At 45.2% G+C, this 20,187-nt stretch overlaps 1 protein-coding gene across 1 annotated transcript in view; it reads left to right on the top strand.

The window, feature by feature from the left end:
• Positions 1-19,955, top strand: part of ccser2a (coiled-coil serine-rich protein 2a) — a 69,808-nt gene extending 49,853 nt beyond the window's left edge. Inside the window, 8 exon segments of the mRNA XM_070434811.1 lie at positions 1,755-1,866; positions 2,157-2,340; positions 4,023-4,100; positions 4,182-4,274; positions 5,175-5,303; positions 18,131-18,818; positions 18,821-18,853; positions 19,912-19,955. Coding sequence (XP_070290912.1) covers positions 1,755-1,866; positions 2,157-2,340; positions 4,023-4,100; positions 4,182-4,274; positions 5,175-5,303; positions 18,131-18,818; positions 18,821-18,853; positions 19,912-19,955 — 1,361 coding nt within the window.
• Positions 19,956-20,187: the final 232 nt, after the last annotated feature.

Raw genomic sequence — 20,187 nt, 5'->3', positions numbered from 1 at the left:
GTGTCGAGGCACAGATCTGGGGAAGGTTACCAAAAAATGTCTGCAGTATTGAAGGTCTCCAAGAACACAGTGGCATCCATCATTCTTAAATGGAAGAAGTCTGGAACCACCAAGACTCTTCCAAGAGCTGCTCCCCCGGCCAAACTGAGAAATCTGAGGAGAAGGGCCGTGGTCAGGGAGGTGACCAAGAATCCGATGGTCAGTCTGACAGAGCTCTAGATTTCCTCTGTGGATGATGGGAGAACCTTCCAGAAAGATAACCATCTCTGCAGCACTCCACTAATCAGGCCTTTATGGTAGAGTGGCCAGACGGAAGCTACTCCTCAGTAAAAGGCACATGACAGCCCACTTGGAGTTTGCCAAAAGACTCTCAGACCATGAGACAAATTATTATCTGGTCAGATGAAACCAAGATTGAACACTTTGGCCTGAATGCCAAGCGTCAAGTCTGGAGGAAACCTGGCCCATCCCTAAGGTGTATCACAACCCATTGGGCGCCGCACAATTGGCCCAGCGTCGCCCGGGTTTGGCCGGTGTAGGCCGTCATTGTAAAGAAGAATTTGTTCTTAATTGACTTGCCTAGTTAAATAAAGGTTAATTAAAAATATATGTCAAAAAATAAATACAAAAAATAAGGTGAAGCATGGTGGTGCCAGCATCATGTTTTTCAGCAGCAGGGACTGGGAGACTAGTCAGGATCGTGGCAAAGATGAACAGAGCAAAGTACAGAGATTCTTGATGAAAACCTGCTTCAGAGCGCTCAGGAGCTCAGACTGTGGCGAAGGTTCACTTTCCAACAGGATAACAACCCTAAGCACACAGCCTAGACAACGCAGGAGTGGCTTCGGGACAAGTCTCTGAATGTCCTTTAGTGGCCCAGCCAGAACCCGGACTTGAACCCGATCGAACATCTCTGGAGAGACCTGAAAATAGCTGTGCAGCAACGCTCCCCATCCAACCTGACAGAGCTTGAGAGGATCTTCAGAGAAGAATGGGAGAAACTCTCCAAATACAGGTATGCCAAGCTTGCAGCATCATACCCAGGAGGACTTGAGGCTGTAATCGCTGCCAAAAGTGCTTCAATAAAGTACTGGGTAAAGGGTCTGAATACTTATGTAAATGTGATATTTCAGTTCCAAAAATGTTATACATTTGCAAACATTTATAAAAAAAACTGTTTTTGCTTTATCATTATGCGGGTATTGTGTGCAGATTATAAAAACAATTTAATCAGTTTCAGAATAAAGCTGTAACGTAACAAAATGTGGAAAAAGTCAAGGGGTCTGAATACTTTCCGATCTACAGAAAAAAGACTGATCCTGCTTGTGTTACCTGTATGAGTGTATGTTTAATAGTCTACTGATTCAGGTGCTAGTCACACAGTCATACTGTCTTTTTTTAACACAGCGCAGCAAGTCTGAGCCTGGCACAATCAAATCAGTCATTTGTGTGTCTTAATTATTTAATCAAACCGTTTGCTTAAAGCATCAGACAAGCTCAGTGCATAATACAGTTGATTTGATAAAAAAATTCGATTCGATTCGTCGAAAGAACAGACGACTCTTGGTCGACAAAGATTTGTTTTTGTCGTGGACAGCCCTACTCCATTCCATTTATTCAATTTCAGCCTCCCACCAGCCTCCTCTGCTGTTTACATGCAACATATAGAACCACTACACACACACACACACGCACACACACACTTCTAAGCTACCTTGTGGATGACCGATCTATCCATCCATCCATCCATCTAGACGCTGATGAGATGGCCCATTCTGACCGCTCAGAGAGGGGGGGACGAAAGGGTCACTGGAGGAGGAGACAGCCTCGCTGGAATGGACTAGACCACTTCCATAATGACAACAGGTGAGACGCAGCATGAAAATGGCAAAAAGACCAAACACAACATAGTCTACTAGGTGTGCTGTATTCATGAATATAAAGCTGCTGTGTGAAATATGATTGGCCAATATTGGATATTTTCTGGATAAAGCCAGAGTGCATTTGATAAATGACTTAATTTTCCCATTTAAGCCTAGTCAATGTGGCAAAGGTCATTCTCTTACTGCCTCTCCTCTTTCTATAATATAATAATAACACATGCTCCTCTTTTTCTCTCTTCTCTCTCTGTTCTCTCTCTATCCATCCTCTCCCAGGGGTCCAGTGTTCCAGCAGTATGAGGGTTACACTTGTCATGGAGGGTTCATGGTTGGCCCCCGTCCTCTTCCTCCTGTAGGGAGACACGATGGCTACTTGGGGGCGCTGGATGAGCTCACACTCAAACACATGGCCCAGGACTGCAGCTCTGTGAAAAACAAGCTGCTCAAACTCAATAGTTTAAATACAGGTAACACACACAACACACACACACACACACACACACACACACACACACACACACACACACACACACACAACACACACACACACACACACGCAACACCACACCCTAATAGTCTCAAGGCTAGTCTTTAGGGAACTCAATACAATTCCAATCTAATCACTTAGTTGATTTGAGCTATTTACTGACTAAGCAAGTGGAAATCACATCTTGTCACTGGCGTCAGCTCCTTTTAGAATCAAATAGATTTAGCGTCCAATAAAATGTCACTTGATTAGGATAACTATGATGTCAGGTTAGAGTTTTTAATTTGCCAGACGGAGGCTGCACATGTTTTATTAAGCAGTAGCTTTATAGGAGTTTATCACACATCAAAACATCCAGGTGACCGAAAGCTTCTGAAGTTTAAAGGCAGTAGAAATCTACACTGCCACATGCCAGTCACAGTGACCCTTTAGGCCTGTGTAGCAGAGATGCACTGGTTTAATCCATTTTGTGATGTAGAAAATAGCTGCTGGCTTTACTGTGAATGCCATGTCTCATGCCCATGTCTTGAGAGTGAGAAACAGTTAAGCTGTGGCACAGGGTTTTATTCTGTTTGTCAGTCATCTCTTCTTACCTGTTATTACTCCTGGAGCCAATCCTCCTCCCTTGTGGTTACCTATGGTTCCTAATCACTTAATAGATCTGTCAGATGACACATTCCATTCAACAGAGACACACACACAAACACACAGAGTCAGTGATGTGATGTGTGAGACAGTTAATCAGTAGTGTACAGCTTTTGACGGTACAGTGTCTCTGTCTGGCCCTGTAGGACCCCATTATCTATGTTAGTGTCTGGCTGGGTGATATTGGCTTTGCCCTCACAGCCCTCAGCACATTACATTCCTCCAAAACAAGTCAACTGCACCCAAAGAGGGTCTGTGACATGACAAAGCACCACACAACCACTCTCTGTGATAGTAATTTGATTTGCTTGTCAGAGCGGAGAACATGTTAATTATCTCCAAAAAGGAACATCTTTCATCGGGACCAAAGTGATGTGTATAAATGTGCGTTATTTGTACCCATGTTTGATTCATGTTCATTTGACCTCTGACTGTGCAAACATGTAGAGATCGTAGCAAACGGCAACAGTGTAACGCCCCTTGCGGGTCTCCCAGCACGTAGGCAGACCTGCTAACCACTACTCCAATAAGGGTTAACCTGTTAAGGGGGGATCATAAAACAGGCCTACCTAGGCAAGGTTCGTTACACTAAGTAATGCTGTTGCTGTTGATTATAGTCATGTAATTGCTAAATGACAAAAATGTCTAATTGAGAAAGTCTGAAAGTATGTCTGTCTGTTTGTTGTCTGTATTTAGCAGGGTAGTTTGGCCTTGGGCACCATTAGATGTTCTCTTCTTAATTATCTTTCTTTGGAGCTGTGATGATGTGCTGTGGGCAGCAGCTGTAAAATGACGCTCTACTTTAATCGTAATTGATCTCTCTGAGCTACAAGCAACTGGCTTTATCAGTGTACCCAGCTGGCTATAGGCTAGCTAGAGCAAGGCCTGTCTACAGAAGACATTACAGAAGAGGCTCCAAACTTAGTAGCAATTAGTAGTATCATTATAATCAACTGTCAATATCCATACGTTCAGAATACTGAAACCTATGTGTTGTGTGTGCTTTGTGTTTGTAGATGGTGGATGGAGGCCCAGAGGTTGTGAAGGAGGGTGAGGAGGTTGAGGAGGATAACAGCACAACTATACAGGTACAGTCAGCCACATCCAGGAACCAAGACAAGTAGCATTGTTAGCCGTTTTCAGAATGAACCACTGTGTATGTGTTCCAGTTGGAGGAGCTAATGAAGGAGGTGCGGGAGCTCAGGGAGGAGCTGAGGGATAAGGACAGGACAATCACACAGCTCACACGACAGCAACAGGCGGTGAGTCTCCAGGAGGGGTCAGTGAGACAACGGCAGTCATTCTCTGCCAGTGCGTTTGCCTCCATCATAATGCAACACGTTACACGTGGGAGTTGTGTTTCTACCAATTCCATAGTCAAGACACCGACATACTAACCTCAGTTATGTTTGCTTTCACATGGATCCATCAGTGTTGTGACGTTCATTAGTGTCCAGGGCCTAGTGTGCTCGTTAGGTAAACAACCAGACCGTCCACTGACATTATTCAAATTCCCCATGTAGAGCAATAGCAAATGTCACAGCAACGTAAGGTACAGTAATAGCAAATGTCACAGCAACATCAGTGTTCCAACCGCTCTAGTTCTCCCAATTAGGGGGGAGAGGGAGATATAATAATATATCATTACTATGGAGAGAAATAGTAAGGGAGTTACTGATTGAATAGTAGATGAGAGAAAGAATAATAGAGAGAATTATATAATTAGCCAAATAGGGAGAAAGAAATACTGAATGCTCTGTGGGTTGAGCTGCCAGGAGTTCATGCAGATGTTCTGTTTTACTCATTAGCAAAGGGTGGTTGGTGTTGTTTTTATTGAACTGTGAGCAGAGAGACAGACGTGGGTATGTTGAATTTTAATGTAGCTCAGCTTAATTAATAATATGAAGTTATCAATTGGATTGAATATTAACCTCCCCTCATCTGACCTTGGTGCTCCTGGAACGAATACATTCTTTAACGACAAACTGTGAATTAGCAGCTGATCCACTGCTATAGTCTAAAGTTGAAAACCCACTGGGAATGACCTCCATAGTATTAGAGTTAATAGGGTCTAGTAGTTTTTGAATACCAATTCACCTTAGTAGATCAGTTGGTATTGTATTTTCCTGATACATTAGTGGTAACTCTCTCTCCTGCCCCAGTCTGCTCATGCTGACCAGCCTGGGAGCTGTCACTGTCACCAGAGGCCACCGTCGCTCGAGGAGGACAGACAGACGCACCAAGACAAGGCCACACAGACACCCTGGAGAGGACAAGGAAACAGCCATGCCGTGAGTACACCTGTATAATATATACCTGGAGAATGGAGACCCACATCCAGTCTCATCTGTCCACTGCTAGTCAGTCATCAAGTCAGTCCATCACCTATAGTCCCCTTCCTCACACCCTATCCTCCCATTCAACTTACTCACTGGTACTACACCTCCAGATCCCCCACCCCATCACCATTGTCCCACCATTGTCCTCACTCACTCACTCACTCACTCACTCACTCACTCACTCACTCACTCACTCACTCACTCACTCACTCACTCACTCACTCACTCACTCACACACTCACTCACACACTCTCTCTCTCCACAGACAGTTCAAAGGGCTGTTGGAGCAGGTGGAACATTGGCCCAATATTTGACCTCTGATTAATTATTTAATTACTAAGATGAGGTTTAAGGGCGTTCCATAGTGACATGGTGTGAGATAAGTCATGCTTCAATAACTGTACCTGCTAGCAACATGTGTCCCACATCCGAAGATACATCCATAATCTGTAGACGGTTCTGATTGGAGAATCACCATTGGCATCACATTCCATGTTGTATCCTCACTTTGCGTGCACACTGGTCTGTGTTTCACACCTGTTTGTCTAGCTAATCATTCTCGCAGTAGAGGAAATGTGTGCGTGCAAAAACAAAACAAAACATTGGCATCCATGTTAGATTTTGATTTGTGGAGGGGTGTGCATCTAAAAACTGGGTTTAATAGTTTCTTGTTCACTGCTCGGCGATACAAATGGTGATTCTCCAATCAGAACCGTCTACAGATTATGGATGTATCTTCGGATGTGGGACACATATTGCTAGCAGGTACAGTTATTGAAGCATGACTTATCTCACACCATGTCACTATGGAACGCCCTTAAACCTCATCTTAGTAATTAAATAATTAATCAGAGGTCGAATATCTTCTCTGATCCTAATTACTACCGATACTGTTGTTGTGTGACATCCTGGTGCTTGCCTACTAGTCTCTTTTTGAGGTTTACCCAATACACTACTCAGAGGGAGGTGTCTGATGATCAGGATGTTGTCAGGGCTTTCTGATCTCTTATGGAACGGGAGTCTTCTACACACCACACTTTGATAGATTTAACGTAGTCCACTTTAACTACAGAAGATATGAATGGTACTCATGTTATCAGATATAACTCCCTATGGCTTAATTGATACACTGTTAATGCAATGCTGTGATTCGAGAGCGATAGAGAGAGATCGAGAGAGTGCGCATGTGTGCCTGGAGGTTCAGGATTGAAAGAGGACAGGAGAAGAGGTCTCTGAACAAAGGGCTTAGACAACAGGGGAATACCAAACGGCCTCATTAATAATGTAGAAAATCAAACAGGCAGGAAGAATAATAGAATGCAAAACCTTGTTTCGTCACACCAAGACAAAAGGCTAATTACTGTCTTCCTGTCTCTCCTCCTCAAACTTTTCGATTTTATTTTCCTCCTCTCTCCTTTCCCCTCCCTTTCTTTCTATCATTATCGAAGTGGTAATTAGACACAATGCTCTTGTCATCCTGTCAGCAGGAGGGAGAGAGGTAGAGAGAGAAAGTCCCCAGAGATTCCACACTCACCGCACTGCCCCCAGCTACCACCCGAACGCTGCTGCTTTGTAAATCAACTTCATATTATCAGACAGGTGCAAATTTAATTGCCAGAACTACCGAAGTAAACATTTGTGTACAGACCTGGGTTGTATCGCTTCTCTTGGTGCTGTCCTCAGTCTAGCGAAATACTTTTTATCTAGTGGATGATACAAGGTACTTCAGGACACTGCTAGCAGAATTGCTAATGGCTTGATCATTTGTAATGAGTAATGACACCATGCTCCACAAATAAGGCCTCAGACCAGTTTGTAAGATGAAAGTGGAAGTGAACACTTTACTAGTATAACTGCTTGTGCTTTGCTTCATCATGAACAAATCAACAGCAGTATGCACACCTTATTAATGCTTCACACAGACATGTTAGGCCAAGACACTGTTAGCATGCTAATGACATCATGATGAAAGACAAATCCATCTAATAACGGGTCCATCTACTTGTGTGCTTGAGGCCCAGACAAAATCAGTGGACATGTGGGGAAGAACATGGCTAATGAACTGAATGTTTTCTTCTTACAATTTGAATCAGACGAGGTGCAACTAATGAAAGTGTCATTACAAATGTGTGAGAGGGTTATTGTTAAATAGGTTGATGATTTGAAATTGTTCAGGGGATGTAATACACACGAAAGCCCATGCCTAGACAAAATAGTGTTAAAGTACTGTGCTGAACAATTATCTGGTGTTTTTACCATTTCCAATCCTCCCTCATCCAGCAACACCTGCCAGTGTTGTGGAACAACTCAACAATTATACACATTCCTAAAGAATCTAATCCCTCTGTGCTGAATGACAACTGCCCTGTCGCCTTGACATCCTTAGTAATGAAATGCTTTGCGGAAATTGTGAAAAGTCATATCCTCGACCCTTTTCATTTAGTCTATCAGCCCAGCAGAGGAGTTGATGATGCCGTTCTTACGCTCCTCAACATGGTCTATAGATATCTAGAGGGCGCCAAATCCCATGTCAGAGTTCTGTTAGTTGACATTTCTTCTGCCTTTAACACAATCCAGCCGTACATTCTGGCACAGAGACTCACTCGTAAGGGACTTCTCCTTAGATGGGGGTGGGGGGTTGTGGCTGTTGGACTTCCTGAGCCAGAGGTCAAGGTGGGTCCCCGTGTATCAGACCAACGCACCACCAAGACAGGCTCCCCACAGGGATGTGTTTTGTCCCCACTCCTATACATCTTGTACAGCAAGTATTCACTTTTTAAAACTTTTTGTATTGTTTGTTGGTTTGGCAATGTCAGACAGAAAATATGCTGAGAAGGATTATCACCACAGCAAGCAAGGTATTTGGAGTCAAACAGACAGGCCTAGATGAGATCTTTAAGGTCAGGGCCCTCCGCAAGGCTCACAAAATCCTTTTAGACCCAAGCCACCCCCTGTACCTGGACTTTGAACTACTCCCCTCTGGGTGTAGGTATAGGAAAAACACAACTAGACAATCATTTGTGTCAGGTGTGATATACCTTCTAAACAGCTCTGGTTAATGTTCCGATCTTATCCACCCAGTAAGGTCAGCAGGCTGGTCTTCTTTCATCGGTATACACTGTATGTAACTGTTATTAATTTTTTATTGTCAATTTGTATTTAAACACCACTTTAAGCGTGTACATGATACTGCAACAACATTTCACTGAGACAATAAAGTCAGTAAAGTAAAAGTGTTCCCCCTGAACTGTCAGACATGGGAAGTAGCTATGTCTTCACACCAGAATGTTAGATTAAGATGGGATAGCTCTCCCTGAGCTGCAGACAGCCCAATAAAAATGCCAGTCACTGTCAGCTCTAGGCTAGCCCAGGCCCTCTTTCCCATTTCAAACTTTCCTTTCTGCAAATGAAGCCGTGGCAGGTGGCCATGCAGAAGGGACCTGCTGTAATTGTGTTGTACAAGAATGACAGGGAGGAGGTTGATCAGAAACCTCATTTCTCATCCACTTCCCTAACCGTGGGGGTCTTTGAAATAGCGCGGGGCCCCCCAGAGAGTCCAATCTCTTTCACCCTAGATGCATATATGTCCCTCTCGGATTGAAGAGATTTGGGCAATTTAAGAGCCGGCCCCAAACAGTCAGGAGAACCTGTTGACTGTCATCTCTGGTTAACGTAGCGCCTGCGGCCGCCCCTCCACTCCTCTTTTACCCAGAATGCTTTTATGTTTATGCCCAGTTTGGGACTCTTCAGGTGGGATTGGGGCGGTTATTGAGGACAGGCATTCGCCCTCACACACAGACAAACATTCTGTCTGATTATTCAATGCTAAACGTAATAGACTGTGGGAAAGAGAGCGAGTGAGAGAGACTGCGATTGAAAATAAAGGAAGTAGCTATTGGAGAGAGGTTCACATAAGTACAACATACATTTTATGCCTTTCAAAAGTGTTATGTTTTTGCATTGACATCCTAGAGCAGGGAAACAGAGAGTGAGGATGTAAGAGGAGACAAGTAACAGACAGAGTGAGCGATGTGGTCTTGGTGGTGGTGGGGGTGGGAGGAACAGTGGGGTACAATTGATTTCGGCTACTTGCTGTCTGCTGACTGACATTGATGTCTGTCCCTGGCTGCAGAGTGAAATGGAGAGATTGGGTTGATAACCCTTCCTTCTTCCTCCCTGCATTCCTTCACCTGGAAATGAGAAGTCAAATTAAGCACTAGTTCTGCGACAGGCTGGCTGGCTTTACAATATGTGACTCTACCTTTCTTACTTTTGTAAATGGTTTTTACAAAGTCGAAACGTCATCCCACTAACGTTAGCATGTTAACAGGGTGTGTGTTTTTTCATGCTCGTCGACGTCATGCTTCCTACTCACACAATCGCTCATAACATGGCTGGATGTCTTGTGGAGAAAACAGTGTCTGTCAGTGTGTGTGTCAGTCAGTGTGTGTCATTCAGTCAGTGTGTGTGTGGTTCGTTTCAGTAGTGTGTGTTTCAGTCAGTGTGTGTTTCTAGTCAGTGTGTGTGTCAGTTTCAGTCAGGGTGTGTGTGTGTCAGTTTCAGTCAGGGTGTGGTGGTGTCAGTTTCAGTCAGTGTGTGTTTCAGTCAGTGTGTGTGTTCAGTCAGTGTGTGTTTCAGTCAGTGTGTGTGTCAGTTCAGTCAGGGTGTGTGTGTCAGTTTCAGTCAGGGTGTGTGTGTGTCATTTCGTCAGTTGTGTGTGGTCTAGTCAGTAGTGTGTGTGTGTCAGTTCAGTCGTGCGTGTGTTTGCAGTTCAGTCGTGCGTGTGTGTGTGTGTGTCAGTTTAAGTCGGCGTGGTTGTGTGTGTGTGTCAGTTTCAGTCGGACGGGTTGTGTCAGTTTCAGTCGGTGTGTGTGCATTTCAGTCGGTGCGTGTGTTGTGTCAGTTTCAGTCGGTGCGTGTGTGTGTCAGTTTCAGTCGGCGTGTGTGGTGTCAGTTTCAGTCGGCGTGTGTGTGTCAGTTTCAGTCGGTGTGTGTGTGTCAGTTTCAGTCTTGTTTTGTGTGTGTCACAGTTTCAGTCAGTGTGTGTGTGTGTGTGTCAGTTCAGTCAGTGGTGTGTGTGTCAGTTTCAGTCAGTGTGTGTGTCAGTTTCAGTCAGTGTGTGTTCAGTTTCAGTCAGTTTTCAGTCAGGTTGTGTGTGTGTCAGTTTCAGTCAGTTTGTGTGTCAGTTCAGTGTGTGTGTGTCAGTGTGGTGTGTGTGTGGTGTGTGTGTGTGTGTGTGTGTGTGTGTGTGTGTGTGTGTGTGGTGTGTGTGTGTGTGTGTGTGTGTGTGTGTGTTGTGTGTGTGTGTGGTGTGTGTGTGTGTGTGTGGTGTGTGTGTGGTGTGTGTGTGTGGTGTGTGTGTGTGTCTCATTGTCAGTTTGTGTGTGTCAGTCATTGTCAGTTGTGTGTCAGTCAGTGTTCTGTCAGTGGTGTGTCAGTCAGTGTCTGGTCAGTGTCTCTGTCAGTGTTTTCTGTCATGTCTCTGTCAGTGTGTTTTCAGTGTCTCTGGTGTGTGTGTGTCTGTCAGTGTCTCTGTGTGTGTGTGTGTCAGTTAGTCTGTAGTATGTCAGTGTGTGTCAGTCAGATGTCTGTCAGTGTCAGTATGTCAGTCGTCTGCAGTGTCGTAGTGTCTGTCAGTGTCAGTATGTCTGCGATGTCAGTATGTCTGTCTGTCATGTCGTGAGTGTCGTGGTCAGTCTGTCAGTGTCGTATGTCTGTCAGTGTCAGTATGTCTGTAAGATGTCTGCAGTATGTCTGTCAGTATGTTCTGTCAGTGTCAGTCTGTCAGTGTCAGTGTCTGTCTGTCAGTGTCAGTTCTGTCGTGTCAGTGTCAGTATGTCAGTCTGCAGTGTCAGTTGTTGTGCAGGTCAAGTATGTCTTGTTCAGTAGTCAGTATGTCTGTCAGTAAGTGTCAGTATGTCTGTATGCTGTCAGTGTCAGTACTGTCTGGTCAGTATGTCTGTCAGTGTCAGTATGTCTGTCTGTCTGTCAGTATGTTGTTGTCTTCAGTTATGTCAGTCGTGTCAGTAGTCTGTCAGTGTCAGTGCTTGTCATGTCAGTATGTGTCAGTGTCAGTCTGTCTGGTCAGTGTCAGTCTGTTGTCAGTGTCAGTATGTATGTCAGTCTGTCATGTCAGTGGTCAGTCTGTCTTGTCAGTGTCCAGTATGGTCTGTCAGTGTCAGTATGTGTCTGTCTGTCTGTAGTTGTCTGTTCTGTCAGTATGTCAGTCAGTGTCAGTATGTCTTCATGTCAGTCGTCAGTGTCATTTGTCTGTCAGTGTCAGTCTGTCTGTCAGTGTCAGTCGTCGTCAGTGTCAGTATGTATGTCAGTTGTCGTAGTGTCAGTGTCGTAAGTGTCATATGTCTGTCATGTCGCTGTCAGTATGTCAGTCGCTGTCATGTATGTCAGTCAGTGTCAGTATGTCTGTCAGTGTCAGTATGTGTCTGTCTGTCGTCAGTTCAGTATGTCTGTCAGTGTCAGTATTCTGTCGTCCAGTACGTCGTGTCAGTCTGTCTGTCAGTGTCAGTCTGTCAGTGTCAGTATGTCTGTCAGTGTCAGTGTCAGTATGTTTCGTCTGTTGTCAGTGTCAGTCTGTCTGTCAGTGCAGTATGTCAGTCGTCTGTCAGTGTCAGTATGTCTGTCAGTGTCAGTAGTCGTCAGTGTCAGTATGTCAGTATGTCTGTCAGTGTCAGTCTGTCAGGTCAGTATGTCAGTATGTCTGTCAGTGTCAGTAATGTCTGTATGTCTGTCAGTGTCAGTATGTCTTGTCAGTGTCAGTATGTCTGTCTGTCTGTCAGTATGTCAGTCAGTGTCAGTAATGTCAGTCTGTCTGTCAGTGTCAGATGTCAGTCTGTCTGTCAGTGTGTCAGTCTGTCTGTCAGTGTCAGTATTGTCAGCTGTCTGTCAGTGATGTCTTTGTCAGTGTCAGTATGTCTGTTCGTCTGTCATGTCTAAGTATGTCTTGTCAGTATTGTGTCAGTATGTCTGTCAGTATGTCTCAGTGTCAGTTGTCTGTCAGTTGTCAGTATGTCGTCGTCTGTCAGTATGTGCAGTCTGTCTGTCAGTGTCAGTATGTCTGTCAGTGTCAGTTCTGTCTGTCAGTGTCAGTATTCTTGTCAGTGTCAGGTATGTCTGTCAGTATGTCTGTCAGTTGTGTGTGTGTCAGTCAGTGTCGGTGTGTATGTGTCAGTTTCAGTCGTGGTCAGTCGGTGTCTTTCAGTGTGTGTGTTAGTCGGTGTCAGTCAGTCAGTGTCAGTCAGTCAGTGTCTGTCAGTCTGGTGTTGTGTGTGTGTGTGTGTGTCTGTCTGTCAGTGTCTGTCTGTGTAAGTGTGTGTGTGAGTGTGTGTGTCTGTCAGTCAGTGTCAGTGTGTGTGTGTGTCAGTGTATGTCACGCCTCCTTTGTCTTTTCTCTGTGCAGGGTGTGCCGCCCGCCCCCTTCCTCTCCCCCTGGCAGAGCCAGTACCATGGGCCGCCCCGCACCAGCATGCCCCAGCGCAGACAGAGTGAGTCACTAACCCAACCCCCCTCTGACCCTCTCACTTACCCTTCTGTCTCCTTCTCTGCTCCCCTCAATTATCCCGTGTCTCTGCCCCCCTTGACATGTTTCTCTCTGTCATTACTTTCTTCCTTTTAATATGATCTACCCATTAACACTTGAATTCAGTTAGGTGGGTGAGTGGTGTTCAGTTCAGTCACCTGTGTGTTTGGGGAAATCAGTTGGTAGCAAGGTTGAGTGAGCAAATGCAGTGGGTAGTTTTAGTAAATTGACTTGGATCGTTATCAGACACCCTAGTGTAAAGGAACAAGACTAGCTAATGCTTGGATGAGTTCAGTGACAGGGAGTCAAGACTCCGAAGGAGGGTGCGTTTCCACAACCCGGGGCAGTCTATTGGCTGCTCTTGTATTAGGATTGACAAACATAATGTGGCAATCCCGCTGTCAATCAAAGGGGTGCATTGACAGAGTTATGAGTCCACACACGATATTATCCTCCGTTTAGATGAGGGACGCAAAAACCGTTATACCAGTCGGCATAGCGGGACAAGAAAGCAAGAAAGACTGTGACGGCAAACGAGCACGATGGAATGCGTTGCTATGGTGATTTCAGTAAACAAACAGTGCAAATCAACATCCGATAGAAAAAACAACGCTACGGCAAAAGTTTTCATAGTTGAACTCTGACCTGTCTACCTTGGCAGCTGACGCCATTCACCGCCAACCTCAATGGCATTGACCGTCATGCTCTTATTGAAAACAACGACATCCGGTTTGCCGTCTACCTCGTACCATGTAAACACAGAATGAGAGTGAGAGAGAGGGAGAGAGATGAAAGAGGGAGCTGTTTTAATGTGTTGTAGCCAAATGCACTGGATTGAGCTTGTTTGCAATTAACCATTTAACCCTTGAATTCAGGTGTGATGTGAGTATGTCTGTCTTTTACTGTGCCTGAATGGGACACTGAGTCATTATGATGGAGTGGTCATTGGTCAAGGTATTTGTCTACGAAAATGTGAATGCCAGTGAAGATGTCATCACTCATTGATGCAAGTGCTCCTTTTCAGCTACCTTACTATCTTAATCCTGTGTGTGTCTCTCTCCTCTGTCAGTCTGCCTTCTGCTCGTCTTTCTCATCTGTCTATCGATCTCTCTCTCATCCCATCTTTCTCTCTCTCTCTCTGGGAATACCTTGTCAATGTTCTTTCTCTCCCTCTGCCTCTCCCATAATGCCTTTGGCAAGGAATGGAGCACCTTGTGCATTACATCACTGACAAAGCGTGGTACAGTAACCGTCTAACCATCACCCTGGGCCCTGCACGCTGGCGTAGCATGACGTGGCACAATGAAAGCATGCCAGTGTTGATGTGCATCTGCATGCCTTGGGTTCAGTTTGGAGTCTACCTTGTCTTCCTGCTGGGCCTGCATTGCTCTGTTAAATTATAATGCATGTTGAGTTTGGAGTCTACTTTGTCTTCCTGCTGGGCCTGCATTGCTCTGTTAAATGATAATGCATGTTGAGTTTGGAGTCTACCTTGTCTTCCTGCTGGGCCTGCATTGCTCTGGAAATGATAATGCATGTTGAGTTTGGAGTCTACCTTGTCTTCCTGCTGGGCCTGCATTGCTCTGTTAAATATAATGCATGTTGAGTTTGGAGTCTACCTTGTCTTCCTGCTGGGCCTGCATTGCTCTGTTAAAATAATGCATGTTGATTTGGAGTCTACCTTGTCTTCCTGCTGGGCCTGCATTGCTCTGTTAAATTAGAATGCATGTTGAGTTTGGAGTCTACCTTGTCTTCCTGCTGGGCCTGCATTGCTCTGTTAAATTATAATGCATGCATCAATAAACATCTACTGTATTTTTAAATTGGCTTTCCAAAAAAATATATAGCTCCTGAACAAGGCCACATGTATTTGAAGCCCCATTATCTCTGTTGTCAGCTTTCGCTGTCCCACTATGTAATCACAAACAGTTTAGCTAAGCCAGCAGTCGACAAATGAAAGCAATCAGGCTTCTCTCCCCCTGTATCATTGGCTCTAATCTGAGCAGTGTAATGTAGACAAAATTGAAATTGCCACTATTTTCGCAGCAACCAATATACGATTGTGCACTAAACTAGAGCTGAAATAGATAATGATCATCATTGGCAATATTCAGAGGGTGATAATAGGGGGATTTCCAGGGAGCTAAATTAGTATAATATTTCAATTCCACAATATCTAGGTCCTTCTGCACTCATTATGCTTAAATCACTGTAGTTTTATTGACACAGTGGGATGGGGTTGTTGAGATTGGTTTGATAGCCTGGGCAGATACTTGTAAATTATGTTATAAAGGGATGTCCTATTGTACTTCATAGACAGTCCACTCAAAATCACAGATGTAGAACCTCTTATTTATACACTGGCCACTCCTGTGGGATAGAAAACTATTCACTCGATTTCTCATTTATTTACACATTTCTGCTTTAGATTTCAATATGGTGTGCTATTTTTTCATACATACATCACCAAAAGTATGTTGACACCCCTTCAAATTAGTGGATTTGGCTATTTTAGCCACACCCGTTGCTGACAGGTGTATAAAATTTGAGCACACAGCCATGCAATCTCCATAGACAAACATTGGCAGTAGAATGGCCTTATTGAAGAGCTCAGTGACTTTCAACGTGGCACCGTCATAGGATGCCACCTGTCCAACAAGTCAGTTCGTCAATTTTTTGCCCTGCTAGAGCTGCCCTGGTCAACTGTAAGTGCTGTTATTGTTAATTGGAAACGTCTAGGAGCAACAACGGCCACACAAGCTCACAGAACGGGACCGCCGAGTTCTGAAGCGCGTAGCGTGTAAAAATCATCTGTCCTCGGTTGCAAAACTCACTARCGAGTTCCAAACTGCCTCAGGAAGCAACGTCAGCACAGGAACTGTTTCGTCAGGAGCTTCATGAAATGGGTTTCCATGGCCGAGCAGCCGCACACAAGCCTAAGATCACTACACGCAATGCCAAGCGTCAGCTGGAGTGGTGTAAAGCCATTGGACTCTGGAGCAATGGAAACGTGCTTTCTGGAGTGATGAATCACACTTCACCTTCTGGCAGTCTGATGGACGAATCTGGGTTTGGTGATGCCAGGAGAACGCTACATTCCCCAATGCATAGTGCCAACTGTAAAGTTTAGTGGAGGAGGAATAATGGTCCGGGGCTGTTTTTCATGGTTCGGGCTTGGCCCCTTAGTTCCAGTGAAGGGAAATCTTAATGCTACAGCATACAATGGCATTCTAGATGATTCTGTGCTTCCAACTTTGTGGCAACAGTTTGGGGAAGGCCCTTTCCTGTTTCAGCATGACAATGCCCCCATGCACAAAGCGAGGTCCATACATTAATGGTTTGTCGACAGTTGGTGTGGAAGAACTTGACTGGCCTGCACAGAGCCCTGACCTCAACCCCATCGAACACCTTTGGGATAAATTGGAACGCCAACTGCGAGCCAGGCCTAATCACCCAACATAAGTGCCCGACCTCATTAACTCTCTTGTGGCTGAATGGAAGCAAGTCCCAGCAGCAATGTTCCAGCATCTAGTGGAAAGCCTTCCCAGAAGAGTGGAGGCTGTTATAGCAGCAAAGGGGGGACCAACTCCATATTTTAATGCCCAAGATTTTGGAATGAGATGTTCGACGAGAGGTGTCCACATACTTTTGGTGATGTAATGTATTTTGTTACATTCGTTCTTTTTGGTGGTTGTGCTTGTCAATGTCTAGAATGTTATCAAAACGGAATTGCAGGCAGGAGGCATATAGTGGGTACTCATGGTAATCTAATAAAAAGCATAATCACCATAGACAATCATGATGTTTACCATATCTGATTGGTGTAGTACGGGAGATGACCACCTGGTGGAGCTGTGGGCCTAATCATCCCATTGCCTCTGTCAGGTTACTGCTGGAACAGACACCTCCCTGGTCTCCTCTTGGATGTTTGAGGCGGACTGCCTTGGCCAGACCAGGGCCATCATAAGTATGTTCCCTTTGGCTTAGGAGGGATTCACACAGAGCAGGGTTGGGCTCAATTCAGTTTGTAGGCAGTCAATTCAGGAAGTAAACCAACAATACAATTCAATAATTGAAATAGGATACTTCTTTTCAATGACTTCTCAATAAACTGAAAAGTAGAAGCACATTTTTTTTCTGATTTTAAATTCAAATCACTTCCTGAATTGACTGCCCAACCCAGCTCCACCCTGACACAGGGCCCTGGAGCACAACTAGAGTACTGACTCATACTAGATCATAAAGATGGCAGTCTCCTAAGGATTGGTAGGATTTAGGAGGATGATCATCACAAGATATGTCCCATTTTATTGACTGCAGGTTCACAGACAATAAAGAAAGCACTAGAAAGGACTAGAAAGCATGAACTTGTTAATGACTAGGAGCAGAGGCGGCTGGTGGAAGGAGCTATAGGAGGACTGGCTCATTGTAATGGCTGGAATGGAATACATGGAATGGTATCAAACATATGGAAACCACTTGTTTGGCTCCGTTCCATGTATTCCATTCCAGTCACTACAATGAGCCAGTCCTCCTATAGCTCCTCCCAACAGCCACCTTTGACTAGGATGTATATAAGCCCACAGACCAGTAGTATACCAGTCTGTTTTATGTCTACAGAAGTCTGGTTGATGTATGACCCCTCAGGCTGTCTGAGAGACACAACGCCGACCACCACAACCTCAAGCCTTCATTCCCCTCTCACTGGATATCACCACAGGGTAAAGAAGAGTGGAGTATGGTTGCCCTCAAAACCCTGCTCTAACCATGGACTTTCCTTGCTCCAGCCTGGTTCTCTCCCGACAGGAGAATAATCTCGTACCACATACTAACTGATAGGTCACCCTGAACTCAGGACCCACAGCTAGCAGCCAGCTGTGCTCTTCCCTGACTCAGTGTTAGATCTGCTGTTTGTCTGATGCACTGGCCTGTGCTAGGTGGGTGGGAGGACCACTGTTTGACTACTACTACTCTCACTGATTGTTAGAGTACAAACAAGTCCTCAGGGCAAAGAATCTTGGCTCGCTGTCCACAGTCTACAGTTTTCACCCATTTTTAATTAAGGGCAAGTTTTTGTTCCAAGAATGAATTGAAAAACTGAATGGGGAACCTCATCTGGAATTGTAGATAGAAAACATTTACATTGTAAATTAACATCTTCATCAATTATAGACCTTTAAGAAGGATAACTCACTACTGGTGAATTGATAATCATGTGTATGTTTTTGTTTTTCTTCCATAGCTTCAAATACTACAGCCTTCCAGCCCCAGCCACCACGAGCACCTCACCCAGGAAAGACTAGTAAAAACAGCCCTCACCGAGGGCCACAGTGACCCCCAGAGAAGGAGGAGCAGGGGAGATGGGTCCCCTTGCACAGACTCTGACCGCCCTGCTAGAAGCCCGGCCAGGGGTGTCGACACTCCCCCAGTGCCCAACCCAGATGAGTTGAGCGTGCTGCTCAGCACCCAGCTCAACATCAATGACAGAGAAGGGCCTGGGACCACTCCCAGCCCTACCCAGGGGCTCCCTGCAGCCAGCAGCCCAGCAACAGGAGCGCTGTCCAGGCCAGACGGGGGGCAGCGAGCCTCTCCAGAGGGCCCTGGCTGCCCTCGCGTCCTGCAGCGGCCTCGCCTCCACAAACGCGTGTCTGTCCCAGCTCTGCCTCAGAGGTACGCTAATGGCTCTCTTTTCCGATCAGGCTCTGTAGGACTGCTGGCCAACCACAGGACCAAGCAGCTGCCGCCTCCCTCCAGGGGTCTACCCTGCTTCAATTCTGGTCCCCAGGCAGTGGGCCCCTCCTTGGGCCGCAGTGTGCTTGCTCAGCCCTGCACGCTGGAGGTCAGGAGGGACCTCGAGAGCACCAACCCCCCTAGTCTGGAAATGCTAGACCTGGGACTTCTCAGAGCTAGAGTCCTGGTTCCCCCCATCCTGTCACGCCTCCCCAAGCCAAAGATCCATTGAAGAGTTCACATCATCAAACATATTATATACTGTATAACATCTCTCCTCTTCCACAGCCTCATGGTTATGACTGAGATGCATGGAGGGACTGTTTCTAACTGACAAATCTCCTTCATAAATTGTCCAGTTACTTACTTACTTAGCAGCCTTTCATTGCACATACTCATTATTTTTCTGTATATGACAAACATTAATATTTTTTTATCTGGTAATCTCACACGTGTGTTTTCTTTAAGAACGCCAAGACTGTACAGAATGCTCCGGTCAACTCTACTCACACTCACATGGGTCCTTCCTCTGGAACAGCAGAACATGGTTTGACCATGGTCTTCCATGACCTCAGCAATGTTACATTTCTCCCAGAGGGTAAAAATAGAATGACAGAAAAAAAGAAGAGGTGGGGGGAGAAATAAGGAGTGGAGCTTTCTGCTCAAACAGGGAAATGGGTTGAATGAAGAATCATTCAAAGAAAGAGGGTTAACATAAACACAATTCTCCTGAATTAACCACATTTCATCTTGTAGTCCTATTTCACCTCTATGAGTATGTAAGGTGATGTGTGTCTGTGTGGGTGCTCTCCCTTTCATCTGAGATCAACGTCAGTGTTTATTGTATTTTGAGTTTAGGGCTAAGGTCAGTTTGAGGATTTGAGGGTTGTGTTTATCTCCTCTTCAGAATAGTGGTTAACGTTTGGATGCATTCAGACATGGAGAGTGTGTTAAACAGTTTCTGACAGACTATGGCAGCTTCCATGAATGTGGGCTATGGCTGTAAGTTAATGCCTCTGGCACTCTCTGTTTTACAGTACCCATTAATACCATGCACACATGAAAACACACACACATAACACACACACACACACCAAATACTCTCACCACTTTAGCGCTGTCCATAAATTCAAATCACTGTACACAGTAGTGTTGTTTCAAGTAATGTATTATAGTAAGCTAGATGGTCAACAGTGTCTTGTTTTTTTCATTTAGTATAAATCCGACCGACTGAGAGACACACACACTTCTGGAAAATTCTCATATGGACATTGATCCATCTGTCCCCTACAGCAAGACAAGATGGGTGCCAGTGTGGTCCTGGGGGACTGAGCTGAGCCCAGGTGATGACAGGTGGGGGTGTGTGTGTGTGTGTGTGTGTGTGTGTGTGTGTGTGTGTGTGTGTGTGTGTGTGTGGTGTGTGGTGTGTGTGTGTGTGTCGTGTGTGTGTGTGTGTGTGTGTGTGTTTTGTGGGAGAGAGAATATTTGTGTTTGCCATGGTGAGATGTCCCATGCCATCCGGACCTGTCAGTCAATACTGCTTGGTAATTCCAAACAGAGAAATCAATA

This window comes from Salvelinus sp. IW2-2015, linkage group LG25, assembly GCF_002910315.2.
Source record: "Salvelinus sp. IW2-2015 linkage group LG25, ASM291031v2, whole genome shotgun sequence".
Classification (NCBI taxonomy): domain Eukaryota; kingdom Metazoa; phylum Chordata; class Actinopteri; order Salmoniformes; family Salmonidae; genus Salvelinus; species Salvelinus sp. IW2-2015.
Note: the sequence above shows the minus strand (reverse complement) of the source record. Positions and strands in the feature narration are given on the sequence as shown.